This window comes from Cuculus canorus, chromosome 5, assembly GCF_017976375.1.
Source record: "Cuculus canorus isolate bCucCan1 chromosome 5, bCucCan1.pri, whole genome shotgun sequence".
In the NCBI taxonomy this organism is placed as follows: Eukaryota; Metazoa; Chordata; class Aves; order Cuculiformes; family Cuculidae; genus Cuculus; species Cuculus canorus.
In genome coordinates, this window is record NC_071405.1 from 54703032 (window position 1) to 54725001 (window position 21970).

General features: G+C 43.3%; 1 protein-coding gene across 10 annotated transcripts in view; it reads left to right on the forward strand.

Moving 5' to 3' along the window:
* The first annotated feature begins 390 nt into the window (after nt 1-390).
* DPF3 (double PHD fingers 3) overlaps nt 391-21970 on the forward strand; it is a 183301-nt gene continuing 161721 nt past the window's right edge. For 9 of the 10 annotated variants that reach the window (XR_008449951.1, XR_008449950.1, XR_008449952.1 and 6 more), the window contains exon 1: nt 391-484. Coding sequence is in view for 5 of the 10 variants with exons in the window: in XM_054067023.1 (XP_053922998.1) it covers nt 453-484 (32 nt within the window). In the remaining 5 variants the exon portion in view is untranslated. Of the gene's footprint in view, nt 485-11856; nt 11962-21970 lie in introns of all 10 variants that reach the window. The other variant, XM_054067025.1, reaches the window with a different exon arrangement.

Sequence of the window (21970 nt, forward strand, 5' to 3'; positions counted from 1 at the left end):
GTTATGTAAGGGCGCAGGGGCTGCGGGATGAGTGACAGCGAGAGGCAAATTCCTAGGGGAGGGGGAGCGGCGGATCCCGGAGACCTGGCTAGAACGGCGGCTTCGGAGAAAGGGAAACAACCCGGGAAGGGCGCTACGGGGGAGCGCATCCCTCCCGGCGCGAGGAGCCATCCCGGCTCTCCCCTTCCCGGTTCGATGCGGGAACTGCTGGAAAGCCTCCCCATACCTCGCCCCCGGGCGCTGCCCCTTTAAGACCTGCTCGCCGCCAGTGCCACGGAGAGGGAGTGACCTCTGGGCTTTGACAGCTCCCCTAATAACCGGCAGAGCCGCGGCTCCGCCCGCGCCGTGCGATTGGCCGCGGGGCCGGCCCGGCGCGCCGCGATTGGCCGCCCGCTCCCCCTGAGCGAACCTTTAGAACTCCGAGACACAATATTCTGTTACATTGTAGCAAAATGGCGACTGTCATTCACAACCCCCTGAAAGCGTAAGTAGGAATCAAAAAATGTAACATATTCCGCGTGGTTTAAATATGAAAAAAAAGGCGCCTTTCCGGCGCCGGCTGCCAGGCTGAGCCGGGTGCCCGCAGCCTCCCGGCGGGTCCCTCCTACCTCCCAGCCGCGGCTCCTCGCTCGGTTTTTGTGCAACGCATCGCCTCGCGCCGAAATTAACGAGGGAAAGAAATTGTTCGGTTCGGTTAATTAAGAGGGGAGAGGGGGGTGCCGGCGTCCCGCGGGGATGCGCGCCGCGTCCCGCACGCCCCGAGCCCCGCGCGGGGGAAGCGGCGAGAGGGTCAGGCTCCGGGCTGGCTCCGAGGCGCTTCGGCGGAGTTGGGATGCGAAGGAGAGAGCGGAGCGGCCGCTCCGCTTCCCCGGAGGGGGTTGGCACCGGGGCGCGAACTCGGCGTGGGTGCGGGAGAGAGGGAGGAAAAGCAGGCTTGGGCGAAATGAATGACTCGGGAGTGCCGGGCGTTGATTTGGGACAGGAAGTCCGGCAGATCGCTTTTATACATGACAAGCTTTCGCTTTTCGAAGTGGCCAAGAGAGTTGGTTGTGTTTCCATCTCGAGGGTTGCACCTGCCCCCTCCCTCCCTCCCGGCCGCCGCTGCTCGAAACGCGGCCAGGCTGGGAGCAGGGACCGCGTTGTCGCCTTCTGGATCGCGTCCTTTATTTTCCTTGTGGTCTGCAGCGCACGCCGTTAATCCCTGAAGGCATTAGGGAGAGTGGGATTTGGCACCGTACGCGGGGAGAGGAGCTGCCTTAACCTTTTTAAAGCGACTTCTCCGCTAACGGGGGCAGCGCTCTCGGTAATAGAACGCGGGGAAGCGGAGTACCTGGCGGTGACGCTCCGTTTGCACTTTCTGGCTGCGCTGAGTGGGTGTTTTTATACGTTTGAGTTTTCAGAGATGAAATCAGGGCTGCGAGCCTGGATTGGTTGGGTTTTTTCCCCCTCTTTCTTTCTTTTTTATTTATTTTTTTTTCGCTCCGACTTAAGTCTCTCCGGCTGGAGTTGGAAAAACACTTGAAGGTTTTTTCCAGGGATTCCTGCCGGTGTCTCTCTGCGCTTCGGCGGGAGAGGAAAGCCTCGAGCTGGGAAGGGGTGCTGACACGTTTATCACCTCTCCTGATCGGTCCTGGCGGAAAACCTTCACTTTCGCTTCCCCGTCCTCCCGGTAGCACCTCACACACCCCCCGGGAGATGGGAGCGCAGCTGCCGGGGCGTTGATCAAAGAAGTCCGAGTATCCTCGTGGGGGGGTGCTGTGGGGCTGAGCACGCTCTGAAAAACGCGGCCAAGAGCCGGCGCGGCCCCCGTTTGACGGCAGGTTCAGTACTTGGAGAGGCGAGAGAACAACTTCTCATGGTGCCTCTCCCGGGCGCTGCTCGGGCTGCGCACACCGGGGACCGCGGAGCGCCCCGCGCGGCTCCGCACCTGCGCTGCCAAGAGCCACCTCCGCCTGTTCGGTTCGCCGGGAGAGACGAAGCCCGGGCTGGATGGCCCCTGGGGGCGGCGGGAGAGAGGCGGGGAGCTCTCGGGGGAGCGGGCACGGCAGTGCGAGCCCCGCCGGAGGACGGGACGTCGCCTCCGCTCCTCGCACTTCGCGGCGCCGCGGAGCTCCCGGCGGTGGCGGCGGAGCTGCGGGAGGGGCGGATCCTGCCGAAAGGAACCGGGGGCTCCGATCCCGCTGCTGCTGCCGTCGGGGAGGGCAGGATTAGGCCATTTATAATTAGCTGTCTTCTCCTCCCCTCGCCCCTGAGGGTGTGAGAGGAGGAAACAATAGACATCAAGTGCTGGGTTCGCTGCTCTCCGTGCGCCTTTTAAAGTACTAGTGCTGCGTGGGGGAGACGGAATCGGTGCTGCCTGCCTGACGCCACCTGCGTTTTTAACTGACAACTTGCTTAATAAAACGTTTTATAATTCTCACTTATTCTTCAAAGTTGCTGATGGGGAAACAATACACGTGTAAATAAATTATGCATGGGATAAATTAGGACAAAAGCAGTAGGGCACGTAATAGGGGAAGGGATGCAGTGCACAGTGTTTTATCCTCATGTGTCCTTCTTGACAATGAAAGGGAGCCGAATGACATTTGCATTTCCTCTGCCTGCGTTTTGATTGTATCTCGAGCCCCACAAACGCCCCCTATAGAAACTGGCCACACAAAGGTTTTGCTCTGAGATGGGGGACAATGTAGAGGCTGAGAAATCCCAGCCCAGGTATGGAGCGGCTTCCTGTGTGTGCTCGTGCTTTTAAGTGTGTCCGATGTTCAGTTTATCTCTGGCACTTGGACACACATGTGGCCTTGTTCATGCTAGACTAGTCTGTTGAGATAATGTATTCCAGTGTACCTGAGCATCTGTGGGAATGCATTACAGAGAGTAGCTCAGTGCGTTGAGTCCCTTATTAGTGGTTGGCACCTCTTTACACTCAGCGTCTCTTCTCACTTTCTGGTTCTGTGTTGGTACTTTCACCCCTTTGCTCCTCTCCCCTTCATTTCCTCAGGTGATCCTGTCAACCTGATGTGACTGCCTGTTTTTTCTGCCATTTAATACCTTGTTGCTTACCAACGTGGTGCTACAGGCAAAAATACCAGAGATCCTAAGTTTAACAGATCTGCAAGGGAAAGGCAGCAGGTGTCTGGATAAGCAATTTCTTCATCTGTAGAAAAGACACTATTAAGATAGTTTTGATGGGACAGTGATGAATATGAAGGGCTAAATTTGTTGGGTTGGTTATTTTTTTCCCCCACTACTCTGCTTACCTATCTCCACAGTTTTTCTTTCCATCTTCTTCCCCTTTGGATATCTCAATATGGAGACATTTGAACAGTGCAGTAGAAGAAACAAATGCAGTTAAAAAGTATTCTGAATTACTTCAAATGTCAGTCAGAAATCTCAACGGACTTTGTAAACATTAATTAAACCTCTCAACACCCCAGTGAAGAAAGGATTATTGCCTTTGTTTTATGGATGGCTAAACTAGGACAAAGTGGTTCAGAAACTTTCTAATTCAAAGATCAAGTCTAGAATGCAGTTATTCAACTTTCAGACTTAGCATCTAGTCCCATTTCTTCCATCTCTGCCTTATTAGTGATGTGCATATGGTACTGCAATGCATTTAATGTAATTAAGACCTTGTAATTTACAAAGTCTTATCTAGAAGCAGAGCTGTTTCCCTCCCATCCCTTCTCTGTCTTTATCCCCACAGCCGACTTTTATTTCAGATTTAATCATAGTCACTGGAACATAGGTCAGGCTATTGCCTTTTCTGCGTGTGAGATGTCTCATGCTGTATAGCTCTTTGCCTAGATGCTCACCGGAGGAGCTGTTGCCTTCCAGTAGTTTGGCCTTGGAGCAGCAGTGCTGGTGCTCTCCCTTTCTTTTGCTCAAGACAACCTCTTGGACAAAGGAGGCTAACTCAGGCTCAATTGCTAGGCTGGGTTGTTTGTTGGCTGACTGTATTGTCAGATGACTTTGACAGGCTTGGGGACATTTATTCCCTGCCAGGTGTTTGGAGACCAGATCATCACAGACTTGTGAGCACAGTGCTAGAGCTGGCCTTATAAATCCTACCAGGCCTGTTCTGCCTCTGCGTTCCCGCTGCAAGCACACAGCAGCAGTCAGTTTTCCAACTGCTGTACCTTCTCAGATAAAATTGCCTTGACAGCCAGCTCCGACCCCTGGGCTGCCAAATGGCCATCCTTGTGATGATGAATTCTGTGGCATGAGGAACCTGTGAAGAAATGGGCTGTGCTCACATCCCTGTTTCATGTCGGCAACAGACCGGTATGGGTCTTGGGTTGTTGTATGGCAAGAGTATTTCATTAGTGATAACTCTGGCTTGAAATGAAGCTGTGGATTCTTAACTGGGAGGTCCTGTATCCCATTAAGCATTCCTGAAACAGTCCTGTGTCCTGATTAAGTGCTGATGACAAGTGCTTTTTTTTTTTTTTTTAATTTATTGTTGTATAAGCATCTGGTTGCTGATTTTTATTATTAAAGTGAAAGTATAATGTGCAGTGCTGCTTTCAGCAGGTGGAAGCAATAAAATAAGCAGACAGTTAGGTTGTCAGTTCAGTGTTCACAGGTGATGTGGAGGTGATTTTAATGTGGCTTTGCAGAAGGGAATTTTCTTCTGCTTGACAAAACAGGGTTGTTGGACATATTAAATTGCATACCAAAATATCTACAGCATTTCCAGTGTGGCTTTGATGTCACTTAAAAACATAAATGAGCCCTAGTGTGGCATATTTTGAATGCAAACTATTGTCCACATGAAAAGTGTATTTTCTGTATCTCAGCACCAGCCTTCAGAGAAAATGAGGGGTTGAATGTTGTTGTATTTACACAAGGAAACACAAGCATAAAACCAAAGTTGCTGAGGGGCAGAGAAGCAGAGTTAAGAAGATCTGAAGATGCACTGGTTTGAGTATGAAAGAGTCTGATAGATGGTATGTGACTAGTTACAGTGTTACGTCTGGTTCCATGAGTCGCTTGTGCATGATTAGTTGTTGCAGCACTTTTGTAATTTTTAGGTGCCCCAGCCTTTCAGTCTGTCCAATTGTGTGCATGGATGGAGGTTGCATCACAAAATTGTTGCTGAAGAAAAAGCTTTTAAACGTATTATTTGTGGTGTGTGAAAACAATATTGAACTGTCTGGGTTGTGCTACAGAGGTCCAAAAGCACTATTTTTTGGAGGGTGTAACAATTTCAAGTTAAACACATGCCCAGTGGGTTGGGTGCACGATGCCTGGTAGATTGGATTCACAGTGTTTGAGTGGGAATAGTTTGCCCAGACCATGCAGAAGTCCAGTACACAAAGCAAAATGGGGCTTGGTCTCCAGTCTGAGTCATAGTGAAGGTAATGTGCCTCATCCTTTGTGTAGCCTAATGAAAATTGATTTCTTCCTCTGCTTTCCTAAAACGGCAAGAGTGGTATTCGGAGGTTGCTTTCAAGAGCAGACTTTTCCCATCTTGTATATCTGCCTTTCGCAGTGTATGACAGTTGGCTATACCTCTGCTGTCCATTCCAATGTCTCCACTACTGTGAATAAGCCATCTTTTATTATTTGCAGAGTCTGGTGTTTTCTCACTCTGGTTTGCCTTTCATGTCAGAGCTGAATTTCTTTGCTTGGTAGATCAATTTTACAATCTTGGTATTTATTCTGGGCTCATCACTGTGTTGTCTGTATGTGATGTTGCCTTGAGCAAGAACCATCCCTGTATTGTTTATCCCCGAGGACTTGTAGGAGTGGAATGAATCTGGTTCCCGAGCTGATGTTTCTCTCCCCTGGACAGACTGACCTCTGATCTGAGGATTCCCTGGCTGGGGTGACATACTCCCATGCGCAGAGAAGCAGCTCCAAGGCAACATTGCTTAAGGCCTGTTCCGAGGGCTTCATTAGGACTGTACTGCTCTTCTGGCTTTGCCTGGCAGTTTTGCCCAGGATGCATCGTGTGCTAATCAGTTCCTTAGTGCAGGTCCCAGTTTAAGCACTGGTTTGTTTCAGTTAAGGAGAGTTATTAACACAATCTAAAAGAAATCATACTTTTAAAATCCTTCTTTTTTTTTTTTTTTAACAATTTTTTTTTCAGATTGAAGTGCTTCTTTCTTGTTTTTAAAAACTTCTCTACAATTTGTGGAACAAACCCAAACACACTGGACTAGTGCATGAGAAGCAGAAAGTTTTCTTTTCTTATTTCAAAAGAAAGAGCAGAACTGCCCAATGCAATTTCACTGTCTAAACTGACTGGCATGTAACACAAATATCGTGAGTGCTTGAATACCGAATGTTCAAAATTCTTATTTATGTTTAATAGCCTAAATTATTAAAGTCTGATACTTTTTTTTTCATTGTTATGTATGGTTTATTTCCCAGCAGAGCATATTTTAACCACAGATTCCCATCAGATGTCTCAAACAAGAATAATGCAGTGTCTCAATGGCTGCTGGCAAATATCCTTCTCACACCCCCATCCCCTCTGGTATGGGGATTGCAGGAATATGTCAGCATGTGTCTCGGTTTTCAGGTTACCTGCGTGAGCTGGGTGCAGTCAGAAAGTTGCAATTCCAGCTGCACGGAAGGTTTTACTGGCACCCCAGCACTGTTTGAAGGGACGCTTCACAGGGAGTCAGTGGAGCAGTGAGAGCAGGGCAGGGACGGATGGGTACTGATGAGTGCGCACTAGGTGGCTGTGATCAGCAGTGTGTGCTTGCCAAATCCTGAGTCATTAATTTCGTGTTCTGCTGAGCTGTAGCTGGAAGAAAGTCCCCTGTTCAGGTGTTGATGGGGACGCTGGCTACATCGATGTTATGATTCTGATGAGAAAGGCTGGAAGTGATATTTAGTATTGCAGTCCCATGTGATGTAATTGATCCAGCCTAACTGAGGATCATCTCCCCATTTGTACAACACCATGAGTTGTATCTGTCTTCTACACCTGAAAATGCTGTCTTTGCTTTCTGATTTTTATAAATTAATATAAAATGCAACTGTGTCATGCATATGAAATCTTAGTATGCAAAAGAAAAGAACCCTACACAACTTAAACATTCTCCACCTTGTTTTTTCTCAGATTCTCCCTTATCATACAAGGTACACGGCCTCGGTTAAGACATTGTGCTAAATTCTCTACTAACACAGGGCTTAATGCTTCCTGCCCTTTAGGTCTCAAAAATCTAAATAGGTTGGATGGTGCGAAGAAAATCAGGTGCAGTGCAGTGAAATAAGGCCATGCCCCGAGTTGGTTAATTCCAGTCTGCCCTACTGCATCAGCTGCCAGGGCTGATTTGATCTGATCAGATGCGGGCATGCTACTTCTGCCAAAACACAAAGTACAGTGCTTATGCTGCTTTTATGCTTTGAGTTGGCTTCATGCGAGCCACAGGAAGATAGATTATGCCTGTTGGAACAAAATTTCCTCTTGAAAACATTTTCGGTGCTTTTCATGTTTTGGAAGAGTAAGTGAACACCAGTTCAGTGCTTTGTGTCACGTGGCTGTGAAATTTTTGGTCTGGTACCAGGAACTTTGCAATTTCTAGTGTTTCTGTGGATCTACAGTCTAATAGTCAGAGAGCTGGGAGAAAAGTTTAAATGGCTGGAGTTACGGCCCAGGTAGCTCACTAACCAGTGAACAGTGCTATAGGGAAACTTATAATGGAGACACAAATTTTGTATTATTTCTTCAAGGGAAATGTAATGTCCATATTTCCATTTCCTTCAAGAACAATTCTGAAGAAAGTCTTCCATGGATTTGTGACTGTTGTCAGCGTTGTTTCCTGAGAGACTGTGTTTAGTCAGTGATGGGAACAAATATATTTTATGTTTATGATTACTTTAAAACCTGTGCAATCTGGATAAGGGATAATGGAAACAGTGCTTCAGAAAGCTGTCTTACTGCTAAACTCCTTTGGTTTTGACCATGAATAAAAACTGCATCAAAACTGCATCATGTTGGAGGCTGCTGTCCTCCTGGGTGTTTAGATAAATCAATCGCCAGTGTCCCATATCGGAAATTATAACATGAATCCACTTGTGTCTACAAGATACAATACTAAAGAGTGTTTTGAAGCCTGCATTTATTGTGTGATTTCTACTGGATTCTTTATCCCTAAAGTTTTCAGTTCATTAGCATGTACCTGTTGATGTGAAATAAGGAATAAACCAGGAGCACAGTTTTAATTCAAAGAGTAGTACCTTTTATAGTTGGGGTAGTGCGGGTTAAGAGGCATAGGAGATGTGATGGGTGAGAGTTGGCGGTGGGAAGACTCAGCAGTGAGCTCTTTGTAGGTGTGGTGAAACCCTCTCAATTGCAACAGTGCGATACTTCTGCTGCTTCATCATATCTGATTGACACTTTAATTTTTAGGAGGTGCTTCTCCAAAAAGGATGTGCCCCTCTTAATTTTGGTGATGCTAGTCCTCAGTGATCAAATGGCATGTGGATGAAAGTTATGTTAATACCTCCCCAGGTAGAACGGGGCTCTGAAGACTTCTTGTTTCTCTCTCTTCTCCTGTGCTTATGCAAATGAATGGGAACTTGGTCAGGTTAGCTGGTGTTATGTTGACAGCGAACAGTCATTCCTAATGTTGAAATCTAACCAAATATGTTGATGGGTGGAAATATGTGGAAAACCCTTCTCAGTTTCCTGTCACCAGATCTGATTTGTTTTTGTCAATAGTCTCAGATAAATGTTTTATCTTCTCCCATCTTTCCTCTCTCCTGCTTCCCAGCCTCTTTCCCCCATTGACCTCTACAAGCACAGTCCTAGCTGTTGATTTATCAGCGTAAGCTAGCTCAGCACTGTGTGGAGATTGCTTTTAATTAACTCTCTTCGTTTTTTCCAACCTTCAGGGAGCAGCAACCCTTTAATGATTTTAATATTTTATCTAGATTTATATCCACCTTATGTATGGGTTTGTTTTTCTGCTTCCTCATGTGTTCTTCCTGAGACATTTCCCAAAATGAAATGTTTGTTTCAAGGCCCCTCGTACAGGATGAGGAGGAGAGATTTTAATGGCTTCTGGACTTGAAGGATGGACTCTCTATGATCTACCCTGGTGTTTTGGAGGAGGATGAGGTTATGCATTTCGGTGCTATCTTAGGAAAAGACTCACTTCTGTGTTCTGTCTCCGTGCACACAGAGGGACAGCTTTGTTTTGTGGTTGCAGCATGGCAGATCATAGCCTACAGAATTAAATCTGACCCCTGACTTGTTGTATAGCATAGATAAGTTATGACCTTATTTTCACAGTCAGGTATGACTCCCATGCTAGTCAGGCTGAGTTGAGGAGGCCCTAATGTAATTACCTGTTGCTAAAATGTAGTTAACTTCCTATGCATGAATACAGGTCTAAAGGAGAGTCCCTCATTATCTGCAAAAGGCTACCTTTGCCTACTGTGAGTTGCTCTACCAAGCTATTGTGGTTTAACCCCAGATGGCAACTAAGCACCACATAGCCACTCACTCAATCCTCCCCCGTGGTATGGGAGAGAGAATTGGAGGGGTAAGAGTGAGGAAGACCCATGGGTTGAAATAAAGACTGTTCAGTAGGTAAATCAAAAGCTGTGCACATAATCAATGCAAATCAAGGAATTCAGTCACTACTTCCCATCAGCAGGCAGGTGTTCAGCCATTTCCAGGAAAGTAGGGCTCCATCATGCTATTGGTTTCTTGGGTAGACAAACGCCATCGCTCTGAACATTCCCCTTCTTCTTCCCCTAGCTGTTGTTGCCGAGCATGGCATTGTATGCTATGGAATATTCATATGGTCAGTTGGAGCCAGCCATTCCAGCTGTGTCCCTTCCCACCTGCTTGTGCGCCCCTAGTCTCCTCACTGGCAGGGCGGTGTGAGAAACAGAAAAGGCCTTGACTCTGTGTAAGCTCTGCTCAGCAATAACTAAAACATGCCTGTGTTATCAACACTGTTTTCAGCACAAATCCAAAACATAGCACTGTTCTAGCTGCCAGGAAGAAAATTAGCTGTATCTCAGCCCAAACCAGCATGCTAGTGAGATTTCTACAGACTGAGCAGAAAGCAGCTATACAAAATTTCTTCCACCTGGAAAATTATGTATGCTACAATGAGGATTTCAGGAGGTCCCAGCATGAAAGAATTAGGAAAAATATATGTTATTTGTAATGTAAAGTATGAGGCACTTGCAAGCTAGAGCAGGAAAATTCTTTATGATCATGCATCATAGTCCCTTTTGTGGGATATTTTTCTCTCTTCTTCCGATGGGAGGAATGGCATGCACTTACTGACTTGGTGATGGTCACACTAGTCACACTGTGATGGAATTGGAGGTTTAGAAGCCACATTGATTTGTTTTTGGTGTTGAGTGTTAGACACTGTATGTTGAAAGTGAATTTGAACCCTTCTTTAGCAGCGCTTCTGTGACTGGGCTAAAAGTAAGGGCACAGAGAAAGAGTGGGAAAGTGAGTTAAGACGATCTGCCTGGTCCTGATGGAAGAAGTTCACAGATAAATATCGCCACAGCATCCTTAATGCCAGTGGTTTATGTCTAGAGCTGATAAAGGCACCATTTGGGTGCAAAGATTTTACCATGGAAATGAACCAAGAGGCAAGTAGCTTTGCATTTCAAAATATATATGCTGCACACCATTTAGTTTGTTCAGTACAGTTCATGCATTGAATTAAAAGTTATTGATGTGAGAACAGTTTAACTCAATTTATTTTACAAGACTACTTGTAAGTATAAGTGTATTTAAAGCCTCTTTGTTAAAATGGCAGAATAAATGAAGAAGTTCCCAGATCTAGTCCTCCCTTATTGAAGAAGGTGACCCTGAGACACTAGCTGAAAGGCCCAATCGTTGGTGCTACTTATCAAAATATTGGCAGCACATCACTACATAATATCATCTATGTCATCTGTGGTTTGTCTTTCCTATCTTCATCTGCAGTCCTCTTTACTTTAAAAGAATAATTGTTTGGGTGTATTTTTTTCCATGTTGTTGCTGCGATTCCACAGTGACTAACTCCTGGCGTTCTCATCTGACCAGATTGCAAATGTATCCAGTTCAGGTATTCATTCTGCTGAGTAGATTGGAAAGTAAATTCTCTCCTCCCCTATTGTTAACTTTCTAGTTTTGTTTCTGCAACTGACTTATCCACAAAGTCCTAAGGTTAGGAGAGGCTGCCTCTCCTGACACATCTTCCAAATTCCTTACTGCTAAACACACACACTAGGCAAAGTCAAAACCTGACTAGCCTTCAAAGGGCAGTCTATTTACCATGCTGCTGTTTCTAGCTACCTTCTCCTCCGTGCACCCCTCAGAGAAGAAGAGGAGGAACAGATGAGGGGTAAGCACTCTGCCTTTGGGAAAGGATCTGACCTGAAAATGGATTGCAATTCCAGCCGAATGGTTCTTTCCCTTGGTAACAGAATTGCACGCCTGGGCTCTGAGCTCTTTGCATTAATTCCATCTCTGCTAAACTTTCCCAGTCAATTAACCATGTCCATCTCCTGCTCTAGCAGCCACATGTGCCTTTTCTGCCGCAGCAGGGTTTTGGAACAGTAACTCCCTGCAGCCTTTGCTGCAGCAGTTTTCCTCCAGCAGCTTCCCTCAAGCATGGTTATCAATCAGGACCTGTCAGGTTTTTCTCCCTGGCACATCTATTTTCAGGGCTGTAGGACTTTGACCTTTTGCTTTTGTCTTTATAAGTACTAGTTTTTCCAATAGACACCAGCTCAAATGCTGAGTGTTAGGTCTTTCCACTGATACAAAAGCTGCATGAAAATTTAAGTCTTAGTATGAGGAGATTCTGCTAAACCTGGATGTTTCTTTTGGTTTCTGACATTTTGCCTCCCTTGGATTTTAATTTTGCTTGTCCATAGGGCTGCATTACACTGGTCAGTGGTTCTCGCGTGGTGTTCCAGGCAGCACCTGCAGTGCAGAGGTCTCCTCTGAGAAGCTGGCTAACAGGACTGGACGAAAGAATAGTGAGTTCTTGGAGGCCGAAGTGCCTGGGAGATGCTCACCCATGGGGTTTGATATAGACTACCTTTGAAGGGAATTCTACGCACATCTGGGGAAGAACTGTTTGGATGCTGGCACTAATGGTCTCTTGGTAAAGCACTTAAGGGGCCATGGCAGTGGCTTGAACATGATTTTCTTGCATGTTGTACTACCATCAAGGGTCAGGCTGGGCTAGATTGCCTATTAAAGTAAAAGGCTATGTTTAATTTCTTGTCTTGAGCATATGGGTGAGCCTGGTCATGTTTCTAGTGGGTATGCACCTATACCATAAAGTCTGCCGTCCCAGTTGACTCTAATTGGTTCCTGTGTGAGTACTTTTGGACATGAAGACAAAGATCAAATTGGCCACAGAGGCTCAATTAATAGAAGTGTAGATTTAAAAAAGGGTTTCTGGGTCTTATGTCCAGTCCCCTGGTACCATGTCAGATAATCCCTTTCATAAACTGAAAAGTCCTTGTCTTAAATCCCCACTTGGACTGTTTGTTCCCATTACTCCTCTTGGGAGAGTTCCAGAACCCACTGCTCTGATGGCTGGAAATAGCATTTTAATCCCTCGCCTAGCCCTACTTGTGACCAGTTTATACCTATTTGCTCTGGTGCCAGCATGGAGTTGTTAATTTAAATACTATTTCTCCCTCCATGTCTTCCTCTCCACTATCAAGCGTTTGTATGACACTATTATAAGCCCTCTCAGTCTTTGTTTTGATATACTAAACTGTCTGTGCTATCTTTTCCTTTCCTTTGATCACTGGAGTATTTATTGTCTTTGCCTTCTCTGCTCCAGCTTGGATTACTCATATTCAACTTTGAGTGTGAGTAGACAGAATTGTACTCTGTTCCAAGTGTGGTTTTGCCCTTTGTGATAACTTTTATGTTTTACCTTTTCTGCGAACACCTTGCTTTTACATTTGTTTGTGGTTTTATTGTGCTGGTGGTTCATACCCTGTGGTACACTGACACTGTTATATTTCTTTTCCTGTCCTTTCAGCTATTGTTGTTGTTGAGATGATGATCTCCAAAGTATTAAGTGAAATTTCTACTGAATTCACCTAATCTAATTATTTTTGCTTGATTTTCTTAATTTCCTTGATGTCCCTTCCACTTGTGTAAGTGGCTTTTTACCAGCACACATACTTTTTGTGCCAAGGTCACTAATGGAAATGCTGAATAAGATCAGTCCCCAGACCAATCCTTTCTAGAACTCCAGAAGTAACCTCCCATCAGCCAATACTGTCTTTTTTAGGACTTTACCTGTGTCCAACCCTCCTTCAGTGATTTTTCAGTCATATCTTTTTTCTTGTACTAATCCTCACCTGCTCAGTTTTCAGAAATTTCACATATAGTGCTGTATGAAACATTTTCTGAAAGTCCAAACAGCTAAGAAGAATATGTCTAGAATATCGGTATCTGATGAAAGAAAGATGTCACTTTACTCTGGTTGGATCTTGCATCTTAGTTGTTTCCTAGTTATGGATCTTGCATGTTAGTTGTTTCCTTGTTCAAGAAGGTCCTTAATCATTTTGCACTTAAAAACTGCAGGTGATTCAACTCTGCCTCAGTTAGCCTTACTGCAATCATTTGCAAGGGTTGTGTTCTAAAACAATTAACAAGGCATTTTGTGTTGCTTGCTATATTTCAGTAATATAGTAGTGAGCAGGATTTGCAGTATCTGTTTAAAGAACTTGCCAGTACATGTATGATTTCATGTCACAGTTGTTGGACAGAGATTGTTCAGAATTTATGCCTTCACTGCACAAACGTCTTTGTATCTTCCACTTCAGTCATCCCACTGAAGCACAGCATTCCTTTAGTTCTTGGCTTGTACCGACATTATGGTTAATCTGTGTACCATTTTAACTGCAAAACAGCTGAACTTTCGTTGATCACTTTTATTTTGATGTCTGAAGAATATTACTATTTTTAATAGATTTTGCAAGTTCTAACTCTTGACTTTGGCAATTCTTCCTATACTTCCTGACCTTTAAGATCCAATTTTTCCTTCTGTTACTACTGTTTTCTGTTCCTGAAGGATATCTGTTTAATTCTGATGTCCTTTTCCAAGATAATTATTCAGCCAATAAATTATCCAGTCTTTCCATATGAGTTTCAAACAATTCTTGTGTATTTCTTCTAAAGAAATTTCCCAGGTTCTGCTGTATTTCACTTCTCTCATGCTTTTAAGGAGCAAGTTTGAAGCACTGAGGAATAGGTTTGAAGCACTTTGTGATGGGTATTGTACAATTTTGTACCTGTCCTTGAACTGTAGAAGACTTATGCCATGTTGATCTAGGGCAAGCAAGCAGCGGAAATTCTGCTTAATATTAAGTTGTTTTACTTAATTAGATCATGCCTAAATGTGGCTTTTAAAAGTTCACCAATGTAAAGCAATGCTACGTGTTTCACCAGAGCTGCAACCATTAAGTAAAAGTTGAAGTGAGCAACATAAAGTTGATTTTTTCTCAATTGACCTTTTTCCATTTTTCCTCTGATGTTGTAGGTCTTATTCAGAGGAAACTGAGTGCATGCATGATATATGTGTATTTGTGTGGATGTGTAATATAGGAAAAAAAGAATGTATTTACAGAAGGTGTTTAGGACAATGTGGTATCGTTCATTAATCAATGTCTTGGCTCTTCCTAAACATTTCCATCTCCTCCTTACTGATTTATACCAGCACATAATTAAACTCTTTCTTATTGGTCAGTTTCAAAAACCTCATATAAACGGGAAAATATTATACATATAAGCATTTTTTTTTCTTACTAGAGATCTCTGGGAACTTTTAAAATATTACATCTCTCTCTGGATCAATGCATATCCCAGCAATCCCTTGCATAAGTGACCTAAAATCGTGTGATCAAACCTCTTCTCCCCTCCCCATCCCTGGAGAGATATTTGTAATTAGATAAAATGAGGACAGAATATGCATAAGTATCTGTTATGCTGGGATTCCTGCCCAGAAAGGAAACTAATGGCCTGAGCTGGCCATAATCTTTTGCAACCTGTGTACTATTGAAAAGGCTACGGCTTGAGATGTTGGGAGTTCAGGAGCAGTTTTTTGCTGCTATCTTACGGTAACCTTTCTAAATTGACTCTTTTCCAGAACAAGTAGAATTACACAGCCTATATTTTACTTGTCATTCATTGTCAGGGACATTTTGCTTGTAAGAAAGGGCCTGATTCTTCACTCTCATGCCTAATGCAGTGGAAATGAGTGTAAATCACTGCTTCTGTGGTTTGGAAGTATTCACATTCACTTTGCGCAGGTATAAATGACCATGCGAAGTGCAAGACAGTGGAGAACTTGGAGCAGAGCTGTTGTTGGGCTTTTTCATTTCATCTAGCAACTACTACTTGTCTCTGGTTTGTCAGAGGAAGAGATATTGGGGTTCTATGGGCAGATCCAGCACTCTCCATAAGTAGCTACTTTGAAGTCTGTGACAGGCTGTCTAGTACTGTGATACCACACGATGTAAGAGGATCAGATAGGTGGGACTTCAGAAATCTGGAGGCTTATTTAGGCACTGTTGCTGTTTTCTTCTTTCTCTCAACGCATATGGTAGCTGTCAGCTCCCTCCTCATAAAATTATAATTTTTTAGTCCTCTTCTAGATTTGTGGGTTTTGTCTTGTGACTTGACAAAACTGAAACACAAACCCTGGGCACTTATAAATCTGTCTTCCTCAGATATCCCAGTCACTGGCAAATTGACTGATGAAGTTTTTCTTGGAACAGGTGGGCAGCCTATGTGGTAGTCTTCCTCTCTTGCCTTGCTTCAGTGTCTTTGGGGTAAATGTCACTGAATGTAAGAGAATTGTTTTGATAAAAGAATGGGCAAAGCCATGTAAAAATCATGCCCTCCTGCACATTTCCAAGGAAGGCACTATCCAGCATTTCCATTACTCTGCCCAGTGCAGCTAAATCAGGAAGTAAGAGAGCCAAAGCCATGCTGAAATGTGATTATTTTTTTTTCAATTTTTTTTTTTTTTGAAATTACGTCCAGTTTGGCATGTTTTTGAGCTGAGAAAGTTTGGCTTGCTCTCCTTCTCCACTCACAGTAATTTGCAGAGTGGGAGATTTGGGATGAATCTCTGTTTTCTATGCTTACAAGGCAGCGGGAGCTTCTATGGCTGGGCTGGAATGTGTTGTTTCAACACACTGAATGCAGAAAAAACCCCTTTAGCTTAGTACAGACTGTGGTTTTTGTTTGCACTCAGTCAGTGTGATTTCACTGAGGTCCAAAAAGTTATGCCAGTGTGAGAGACACACCAAGTCTATGCTATTTCAAGACAACTGTACTACCAGAGAAAATTCCTTTTATTCCCCCTCTTTAATTTTCAGAGTCTCCCTGCACCTCAGATATTTAGTAGCCACTGATGCTTATAATTTGGCAGCAAATGTTGACATCAGCAGCCACCTGTGAGATCCTTAGCAGAAGTCCATAGCTTAATGTGCAGGACAGGCAGTAGATGACTTCTAAGTAAGAAGGGTGAATCTGAATGAAATCCTGGATCTCAACACTTCTTGCAGGCTTCAAAAATTGAACCTGGATCTGAAGTTAAATGTCTTTAATGGACAGGATCCAAACACCCACATGCTTTGGCAGAGCTCAGATCCAAATTTTGTCTACCTAAAGAATCAAGGTTCTGTTTTCATGTAGATTCTTCTACTAGCGAGAAGCAAGGGAAGGGATAAGACAGAAAATGTGACACATTGGCAAAATTGTTTTTCAACACTATGTTTTTCAAAGTTGTTTCCATGAGGTGTCAGAAGCTCTTAAAAATCACAGGGAGAGTGCACAATTGTCAATGAGCCAGAATGGTTAAATGCTTTTAAATATTTGGGTTGTGTTATTCCTTCATCTTTCTTTCTCACAAACTTGTCTGGTAAAACTCCAGTAATAAAAACACTTGCTTGGGGAGGGGGATAAAATCCTTTTCCGCAAATAATGATGGTGACATTTTAATCATATCACAGCAACACTGTTAGCAATGGTTTAGGCTTGGCATTGAACATATACACAACATTTGTTCTTTTATACAGTATTGGTATTACACGGTAAAAATAGCACAATTGCAAAACTCGTTTGTTACCCTTGTGCCAACTTTGTTTTGCTGACAGTTGCTATTTGAACTTTTAAAGCCATGTTTCGTCCATATGTTAATACCAACTCTACCTTTAATTCTCTTTGCTTTCAAACAGTCTTCTTGTGTGCTACAACCTTGCAGGGTAGTTACTTTCCAATTTGAGATACTTGTAAAATCACTTCTGTCAGATAAGCTGTGCTCATCCTGAGTAATTCCATGCTTTGAGATGGTAAGGAGCAGCCACTGCCTTTAAATTTCCCAGGACATTCCTGCTCAAAAGTTTGTTACAGGAGCTTCACTTCACCGACCCATTTCAGGATGGTGCTGTTTAGAAATTTTTGTCTTTCTAGTGAGTCATTTGGAGCTACTCTGCAATGTTGCGGATGCTGTATGTTTTCTGATTATTTCCTGACTGTGGAGGGTGCTTCTTGTATAATTTCTCATGTTAGTTTAATAGGAGGGTTTTTGATTTTGAAGAAGAAAGAAACAAAATCAAGAGTGCAAAACCAAGACCAAAAGTGTTCATACATGAACACTACAAGTAGAGTTGCATCGTAACATATGGGCAGCATGGAAGTCTCCACTGGAGCACACTTAAACTAGTTTTGGATTAACAAACTTGGAAACCACAGCAAACGGGGTGGGGGAAGACCTCTACCTGGGTGAAATGGGGCTCCCTTGGGTAGTTACTAGCTGGGAACAGACTGACATACAGATAGACCTGCTGCTGCATCTTCCCAGAATGTTAGAATTCAACTGGAGAAGACACAAGTAGATTTTATTTTAAAACCTTTTGAATTCTTACTTGTTCCTACTGTTGCAGTTAAACCAGACTTTAGTTTAGGAAGGTTGTTGTTGTTTTCTGTGTTTACCTCTTAACAGTTTCTCAGGTGGGGAATGTGAAATAGGTAGGAAAGAATCGATAGGCAAGAGTTTGTGTGTACACTAGAACCTGATCTCAGAGAGGGGAATTGATGGGCTTTCACACTGGGGAGGGCATTGCAAGGGATGCACTTAGAGAGATCAGAAAGGAGCCAAAAATGCCATTGGTACTTAAGAAATACCATTTACCTGCAGTGGTTTTGTTTTCTGACAGGCCTGCTCAGAGTTTCACTCAGTGCTTCCTTTTACATATTTCTAAATATATAAAAAATGACAGTGAACTTGATTGGCATGACTGATATTAGACCTAATTCTTACTTGTTCCTAGATACCACTGAAGAGTCTTGGGGTCGGTAGACATTTGCTTAGTGGAGATTCAAGGGTGATGAAAATTACTTCATAATAAAATTATAGCTACACAGTGGGGGACTGCTTGTGTGAGACATTTGCTTTTTTGCTTTAAGTAGGCAGCACATTTATATAGCAATAATTCTTACAAAATCACTCTTCAGCATGCCTATGCAGGGCATCACCTACTTGAGTTGCATCGGTGCTCTCAGGGACTGCAGATGTCTGCTCTCTAAAGAGACTCGAGGCTTCCTGGCAGTGCAGGCATAGCTGCATTTTGCCTCTCCAAGGATGAGGGACCAAGGCTCAGGAGGTTCAGGGGTTGGAACTAGATCATCTTTAAGGTCCCTTCAAACCCAAATAATTCTATGATTCTAAGGCCAGTGCTATTCCACCTATGGGGAAGGAAGAGGTGGGAAGAGTTGGAATGTAGATCTGGGGGAGGGTGAGGTCTGCTTCGCCTTTTCCTGCCAAGAGGGTCGGACCGGTGGGAATGGCACCTGCAGCTGGGCGGCAGAGCTTCAAGCCAGTGGCAGCCACTGCCACTCAGCAGCCAGCACAACACTTAGCTTGATTTCCAAATGGCTTTTATAATGTTCTTCTCTAGAAGCTTTTAAAAAAACTAAGCTGCCATGGCAAGTCCTCTGGTTAAAACCTGGAAAATATAGGCTAGGAACAACTGGTCAAGTCACTTGTGGAGGCCCAGCTGGATCAGTAATTTGGCTTGTGCTGCTTGATATTTGTAAATGATCTGGAAAAGAAAGTAGAGAGCTGGCAAACTTGCTGATAATTTTAAGTATATACTATAATAATAATTATATGGGAAAAGTACAAGTTTGCAGCAAAGTGTTAAAGATGGATCTCATAAAACTGAATGATTGAGCTCATTAAAATGGCTGTTTATGTTCAGTTTAGGCAATGTAGATTAAGGCATGTGGGAAAAGGATCCCAAATTAATATACACAGCAACAGGGACAGAACTTGTTACTGACACTGAAGAGAAAAGTTTTGGGGTTATAATAGATCTACCAAAATATGAGCTTTGTGTATAATAACAGGGAAAGATAATAATGCGATAATAATAAGAAGAGAGAAAGAGAGACAGAAAGAAAGAGACACAGGCTGAGTGTTAGGAGTTATTCTGAAAGGAAAGAAAACAAAACAAATTTCATTACTATGGCACTGTATAAATGCAAGGTTTGCTGCATGTTGAATACGGTGAACAGTTTGGTCTCCTTGTCTTGAAAAGGATGCAATAAGCTTGAAGATGTACTGAGAAGGGCACAGGATGATATATAAGAACAACTTCTGTATAACAAATTACTAAATTGATTTGGATTTTCATGTTTGTAAAAAGATTTCTGATTGTCTCTATATGAGAGGGGTTCATGAGGTAGGACTGTCAGGGAAGGGGCAAATAGAGGATCATCCTCTCTCCTGAAGCCAGAAGTTAGGACATCAAATGAGATTGTCAAGAGACTGGTTCAAAAAGAATAAAAGGGGATACTTTTTCACTACATATGAAATAAAGCTATGGAACTCTTTACAATGGCATGTTTGAGGTATTAAAATTTACCCAGGTTCAAAAAATATCATCTTGGCAGAAGGAAAATCTTTTAGTGGCTATTGAACACCAAGGTATCTGAGTCACAGTTTGGCAGAAGTTGTCAGGTTATACCAGTATATTTCCTGCAGACTTACACTATATCCTCTCCATATTTTATGCGCCTTCTAAGGATTCCTTACTGGCTGAAGTTTGAGATGGAGTTCTGCATTAGATGGACCTTTGGTCTGACCTGGTATGGCCATTTTTATATTTCCAGAGCTCTGGCAGTCGCATAGTATTTAGCAGTGTTGCAAGAAGTTTCAAAATAAGAGACCAGCAATGCAAGATGGAATCATGATAAATGGCTGAATAATCAGAACTTTATTTTGTTCTTTGCAATGTTTGCTCCTTCATGTCAACCCTAGGGGGAAATCTGTGTGCCAGTTCACTCAGGTCTTGCAACAACCTGAGACAACCTGTTTATTAAACATACGCTTTGGCTGCTGTATGGAGGAAGTGGCATGATCCAGGCTGGTAATGCAGAGACTTGCATTTAGTTTCTGCCTACATCATTGACTTTATATTTTCAGCCAAGTCCCATACCTTGTTGTCCCTCTGTTTCCCTGTGCAAAGAATAGACAAAATCCTTTATATCTCTTTTTAAACAGTGGTTTGAGATTAATGGTTGTAAAGTGCTAAATAAGTGCTAAAAGTTGTGAGTGAATGCAAAATGATTGATGCTGATTTGTGTAATGGACATTGTAGTTAAGAAATTTTCATTCTTCAATGTCTGTTCATAAACCTCTTGTTCAGATGTACAAAGCAAAACCTTATATTCAGATTCATTCTAGAGGGAGAAAATCTATATTTATGAGTTATTAATTTGTTTGTGGTGTGTATGTCATAACTGGCAGAGGTAAAACCTGAGAAATCTGCAGTGTTCTGATCAGCTAGAGGAAGCGTTATTGTTTTGTCCTTTCTATTCTGTTGCATAGTTTCTTTTTGGTTTCGTGTTCTCACTAGGTCACTGTTTATGGGATGGATTTTCTAGTCATGCCTCATCATGTCATTCACATCTAGTCATTCACAATCATAAGTGGCCTCTGCTCTTCCATGTGACTCTCTTTCTGCTCCTGTGACCATTTGCAGACGTGTCTTCTAAGTTATTATTTATAATGAATGGCAGCCGACAGTACTTGCACATAAGGTGCTTGTTCTGTCCTCATGCTGTGCAGTACCATACCTGAATCCTGATGAGAAGACAAAGAGATGCTTTTGTTCATAATTAAGTGTATCAGAGGCTCCAGAACTTGCCTTAGCATTTGCTGCTAAGCTAGATGGCATCAAATTTCAGGGAGACATGATGGTATCAAATTTCAGGTGTCCAGCTGTTGTGCCCAGGGTACCTGCTACTTGCTTAAGTCAGGTTTCATCTGGGAAGTATGAAGCCATGAACATAACAAATTCTGTTCCTAACCTTCTCTACACACATTGTAAAAATGGAATGGATTATTTAAAGCTTTCTCTTATTTGGAGGGACTAAAATCTCTCAAGAGAGGTGACTAGAATCTCCTTGATTCCTGCCTGTCGTTGCTCTTACATCTGAATGCTGTTGTCCTTATTTTGCTCTGATGTAGTTGGGGTGTATGGGTATTTCATCTTGGCCTTCTCTCTTCCCCACTCACAAGCCCTGCTTCTCTCCTTTTTCTAGGAGAGGAGGCCTCCTTATTTGCTGCATTCCCACACTGGGGCTCCTCCACAGGACACCTGTCCTTACACAGGAGTGGCTGCTGCCATAGGTCAGCTGAATGATTAACAGTTGCATATTAGGCACTTGATCAGGCATCTCTCGATGTTTCCAGGATACTGTATGCATTGGGTAAAAGATCATTTAAAAAAAAAATCCATCTTTTTCAGTGCACTAGCTAGGTATAAACACAGCTTTCTACAGTCAGGAGGATGCTCTGCTGTGATCCTTTTATTACCAGCACTTGTGTTCTTAGACATCATGTTTTTGAAAAATCTTTGGAGATGAAACACAAGCTTTGGCAGCACAACGAAGAAGACCTACATGAATGCCTTTACTACTGGGATTTAAGTGCTGGGATTG